This window comes from Silurus aristotelis (genome assembly GCF_946808225.1).
Source record: "Silurus aristotelis genome assembly, chromosome: 1".
NCBI classification, from domain to species: domain Eukaryota; kingdom Metazoa; phylum Chordata; class Actinopteri; order Siluriformes; family Siluridae; genus Silurus; species Silurus aristotelis.
In genome coordinates, this window is record NC_139574.1 from 17,591,990 (window position 1) to 17,597,883 (window position 5,894).

At 39.8% G+C, this 5,894-nt stretch overlaps 1 protein-coding gene across 1 annotated transcript; it reads left to right on the plus strand.

Annotated features, from left to right (window-relative positions):
• The first annotated feature begins 941 nt into the window (after positions 1 to 941).
• Positions 942 to 4,068, plus strand: pou3f1 (POU class 3 homeobox 1). The gene has a single exon (XM_083556506.1). It carries the CDS (start codon positions 960 to 962, stop codon positions 2,073 to 2,075), a length of 1,116 nt encoding a protein of 371 aa, XP_083412632.1. The 5' UTR covers positions 942 to 959; the 3' UTR covers positions 2,076 to 4,068.
• Positions 4,069 to 5,894: the final 1,826 nt, after the last annotated feature.

Genomic DNA, 5,894 nt, shown 5'->3' on the forward strand with positions numbered 1-5,894 from the left:
CGTGAAGAGAAAAGTAATCAGATCAGCCGGGAAAGCGGTGCGAAAAGAAGCCAGGGGGAAAAAAAACACTAGATATTTTGGAGTTGCTGTTTGGGTTTGAAAGATACATGGGAAAGACAACTGCATAGAAATAAATGTAGCTTGTTATATCAAAACTTTAGGAAGATGGTAAGATAAAAAAAAAAAAAAAAAAAAAACATGATCATGGAAAGCATGCATTTATTCTGAACATTAACAATCCATGCGAATGAATCTGAAAATAGATTAATTACACTTGAGCGATTGCATTAGGATAACTTCTACACGTTGTGAATATACAGTGAACTTGACAGTGCGTTTAGTGAAGTTCAATTAAAAAAAATGTCTGGTCTGACGCTATTATATAAATAATAATTGCTTTGTATAGATAATGTAGCCGATTATTGCAATCAACATAGAAACAATGCCGTCAAGTGATTTGCATGAATCATGTGAGGGGTTGTTGGATATTTTAGAATATGAATGAGTGTTATAGGAGAGCTACAGTTACTAACAGTACTAATTTAACTCGGTAAGAGGGGGGGGGGGGGGTCTTCCCCCGGACTAAAGAGTACGGCACTCCCCCACGTGGTCATTTGTAAAACAACCCACCAGCCAGTGATTTCCTGCGGCTTTGCTGCTCGCTGTCTTGACTAGTGGGGAGAAGGAGAAGAAAGGGATTTTAAAAGCGAGAGCGAAAGCATTGTGAAAGCCGCCAATTGCGAGTAACTGGGATCGCGGCGGGAGGCAGCCAACCAAGCGGCCCGCGCGTGAGGAAAACACGAAGCGTCAGTCGGGCTCGAGGCGGCTGCCAGCCAATGCACGCGCACGGGAGGCGTGTCCGCGCGCTACTCCAGCGCCTCCCCGCGCGGGCCGTCGCGCACGCCCTCTAAAAAGCTCTCTCACCTCCGAGGCGCGCGTCAGTTTTCGGAGTCGGAGCCATGGCGACGACAGCTCAGTATATCCCGCGGAATAACTCGTTGCCTTCCAACCCTCTCATGCACCCGGACTCGGACCGGATGCACCAGGGCACGACCTATAGAGAAGTGCAGAAGATGATGCACCACGAGTATCTTCAAGGGCTCGCGGCGTCCAACGCGGGACACCCGATGAGCCTGACGCACCACCAGTGGCTGCCCACATCCGGCGCAGACTGGAGCAGCGGAACACACCTCGGCCAGCAGCCCGAGCACAAGGCCAGTGTGCCAGCGAGCCGCGAGGAACTGACCAGCGGCTACCACAGGTCACATTTGGTGCACCAGGCTGCACAGAACGGCCACCATGGCTCGTGGGCGCCGAGCAGCACCACACATCACCTGTCTCCGCTGTCGCCCGCTTCGGGGGGCCACCAGTCCCTGGTCTACTCTCAGACGGGCTATGCTATGCTGAGCCCGCAACCGTCACTGCATCACGGCATGCGCGAGCCGCTGCACGACGACGCCGTCGTTCATGAACATCAGCTCGAGTCGCCACAGCAGCCGTTTGGACATCACCAGGACCATTCGGACGAGGACGCGCCCAGCTCCGACGACCTTGAGCAGTTCGCCAAGCAGTTTAAGCAGCGGCGCATCAAACTCGGCTTCACGCAAGCGGACGTGGGGCTTGCGCTCGGCACGCTCTACGGCAACGTGTTCTCTCAGACCACCATCTGCAGGTTCGAGGCGCTACAGCTCAGTTTCAAGAACATGTGCAAACTTAAGCCTCTACTCAACAAATGGCTGGAGGAGACAGACTCAAACACGGGCAGCCCAACTAACTTGGACAAGATCGCGGCGCAGGGCCGCAAGCGCAAGAAGAGAACCTCGATCGAGGTCGGAGTGAAAGGGGCGCTGGAGAACCACTTCCTCAAGTGTCCCAAGCCCTCGGCGCACGAGATCAGCACGTTGGCCGGCACGCTGCAGCTGGAGAAAGAGGTCGTGCGCGTGTGGTTTTGCAACAGGAGACAGAAAGAGAAAAGAATGACACCGGTGGGGGTCGGACATCCGAGCATGGAGGACGTTTACTCACAGGCGGAGACCCCTCCGCTCCATCACTCGCTACAAAGTCCCGTCCAGTGACTGTCCTGCTGAGTAAAGCTCTTATTTCAACACAAACAAAACAAGAACATCGATAGAGAAAAGGGGGACTAGGGATTTCACAGTATTTCATTTCTGGTTGTTGTTTTGATTTGATTTTTTTTTTTTTTTTGTTATTCTGAGGGACAATGCCCGCAGCAAAGTTGGGTGAGAAATAGTTTTTGGCCGCAGACCGGAGACTGTGGTGCAACAACAGTTGATGGGACGCAATTGATTAAAAAAAAGGGGAAAACAAAATGCATGAATGACTGCAGAATCGAATTGATGTGCATTTGAAAGAAAAGTGTTTTCACCAAAAATAATGCGTGTCGATCTGAAGGCGTTCCGGTGGAGGAAAATAATAATAATTCGATTATTTCAGCGCTGCTCAAAAAGGAGCCATATGCCACAATAAGAGATGTTTTTCTTCTCCTCGCTGTTGGCGAGACTTAATCTGAGGTGGTGGTGGTGGTGGTGGTGGTGTTGGTGGTGGTGGTGGTCTGATCTGTTGTCAATTAAGGTCACAGTTACGTTTTTCTTCATTATAACAATTAACAGATTGACTGTTACGGTAGAGTTTTCAGATCATTTTGTGATGTTTATTTGGGATAGTTTCCCTTTTTTTTAAGTTTTAATGTGGTGTTTGTTTTACTCTTTCTGACCTTTTTTTATTTTTCGTGTTTTATATATTTTTATTTCGAGTAAACAAACCCAAACTTTTTTTTTTTTTTTGTGTGTGTCAAAGCCACTGAGCCATAATTTGGAGATGTATCATGTTTACAAATGTCCGATATATGTCATTTGGGCTGAAACTCACGAGTTTGTCATTTTGCGTTTCCCTCTTTTTTTTTTAATAAGCACTTATTCTTGTGTTAACCTGGTCGTAATTATTTATATTTATATTTAATTTTTTTTAATGATAACTAATGCGTGATAGTTTTGTGATAGGATGTACACCGATTTGTTTTCTTGTTTACAGCTTCCGCAACTCATCCAAATGACTGAATGAGTTATCAAGAATTAATTGGGTTTGGGTTTATTTTTGGAGACAGGCTTAACCAGTTTTTATAGAACAAGAACGAAAATGGAAATGAAAGTAAAATCTCAGGTAAATTTCAGCGCCCGTATATTGTGCTGTACTCCTTTACTTCTGTCTTATCATCACCGGCTCGGTCTGAACCAGCCCGGGTCCGCATACTAGCGTACTAAGTAGTATGTTAAAATAGTAAGCAACTATTTGGACGTACTATTTAGAAGTGTAATTTCTGGACGGAGCTGTGGTCGCTCGGATTTACTCCCTACTGGCCTGTAAACAAATAGAGAAAGACATTGTGCTGATGAAATTATCCGCTGTGGGATTGTTTTTATTTTTGTTTTGTTATTGGTTTATTTATTGTTTTTTTTTATTATTATTATTATTTCCGATGGCGGGACATGAAAGAGGGATTCTGAACAAGTCGTGCGTTTCGTGTCGTTTCTTAAGGCATCTGTGAATGAAAAGCTTTGGAGCAGGTGTTTCTTTTTTTTTTTTTTTTTTTTTGACAATTCTGTTATTTGAAACCGTGTGGGATATACAACTTTTTCCAAAAAAAAAGAAAAAAAAATGAAAAGATTTTAAATAAATAGTTGTCATTATTATTTCCAATATGTAAATATGTCCAATATGTAAACATATGTATTTGTTTTGAGTTTGTTTTGGATTTGTTTTGTTTTGTTCTTTCCGGGCAGTTTTGTACACTTACTAATTCCAAGAAGATATTTTAATATTTCATTTATGGATTTGACCATTTATATATCTATATATTTATTTCTTAAAGTTGTTCGGAGCTTTCTGTTTGGCTCTGTTAATTCTGTTGCAGTGAATTACAAATGTTTTTTTTTTTTTTTTTTGTTTACTACATTGGTTGTATGTTGATTGCGAAATGTAGACTGCAAAGTCACGTTTATATTTATGTTATAGTAATATTTTATTACTTACATAAAACGTATATTCGAACTTGGCTTCTGTCTTTTTTAAGAACATATTTCCTCCTTCTACCTCATTATATGATGGTTATTAAAATAATAATAGTAAAAACAAATCTACATTTATCCATTAGATAGAACACCATATCACAATTCTTCCCCTCCAGGATATTACTAACTAACTAAGTTTTCAACTAAAACCCCCTCTCACATCATATTCAATCAGGATAATAAAATATAATGTCTTCATCTTATAAGTAAAGATTGGTCAAAAAAGGGATTTTTTGCTCTTAAAACTCAGACAGATTTCACACAGAACATCGTGATGTGAACAGTCACTTGCTGTTTTTTACGTTAAAAAAAGATGTTTGCATTTAGATCAATAATAAAGAAATTCACCAGTGTTATAACCAAAATGTGTACCGCAAGGGCGATTGAAATATACACCTCAAATCTCACACTGTACACAGATCATTTGCACAAAAGCACACATTTTAGATATGATCCTGTCCTGATCACCCTCTCATCTCCTCTTTTACCTACCCAGGAAAGATCAACATTAGTATTAGTAATGCAGAGAAGGAAAGGAAGAATCATGTGCAAATATTAATAGCGTTAAAAATAGTTTATACAGACTCGTTTGTCCATATTGTGTAAATCAGAAAGGTATGAACGCCTGCTCGGACATCTACAGTCTGCCTTTAGTAATATTCATGTGTGTTTGAACTGAACATATGGCGCTATTTTAATGCAAAGTGCAGAAGTGTGACGCATGAAATGTGCGTTAAAGCTGGACATATGGCCCGTTCAAATGTATATATATATATATATATATATATATATATATATATATATATATATATATATATATATATATATATATATATACAAAAATTAATATTATATAAAGCCTAAAAAGTATTCAGCCACATTATTCAGGATTCAGATTTTTCAGAATTCTTTCAGAAGTTCAGTTCAGTTGCTTTGAGACGAGGTGGAGTTTAGAGAACAGCTTCTCTGCTGTGGCTGAAACTAAATCTTTCTCTACAAGAAACACATTTTAGGATTTGGTATGGTGTGCTTGCACAGGTTTCTTTTTGTTTGTGTGTATGAGGTAATTGCAAGATTACTGCAATTACACACATGAAATCACATGAACCCACAGACTGACAGATGCAATGACATATCCTGGTGTGTGGAAATGTTTCAAGGAAAAGGAATATATAGGAAACGTCTATGACGAGAAAAAGAAGAAGGGGAGAAGAAGAAGAAGAGGAAAAAGAAGAAGAAGAATGTGGCTTGATGATAATTAATGGGATTATTATCGCAATACCGTAACGATATTTTTATTTCATATAAATAGGAAAACAATTGATCCGTTGTCAAACGTCAAATTTCTACAACTAACATTTTTTGTTAAGAACACACCGCGATCAACAATACCATGGACTAAAACTCGTTTAATTTATTTAGTAAGTAATTTCTATTGTCTGTGTGATTTAGAATAAAAGAAGCATACCCTAAAACTTACAAATTAATTGATTAATTAATAAAGCAATACAATCAATAACTAAAAAAAAAAAGCTGAAAGGCAATATATACACACATGCTATGGTCATGTTAATAAATGCTTTTTAACTCTTGTTAGATTTTATCTGTAAAGACCTTTCAAATGGCCAATGATGTATTTCATGCCTATTGTTATAAATATGATCTTACTATTAAATTAATGCTATAAATTCATTCAAATAAAAAGAGTAAAACGAAATATATAATCATAATATATATACAGTATATATTATACTATTTTAAACCAGTGAAATATTCTGTTAGACTCGGGCATCAGACGAATCCCAT

What these genes read in the sequence shown, in the direction of transcription:
- pou3f1 (XM_083556506.1), top strand. Translation starts at nt 960, where the DNA reads ATGGCGACGACAGCTCAGTATATCCCGCGGAATAACTCGTTGCCTTCC.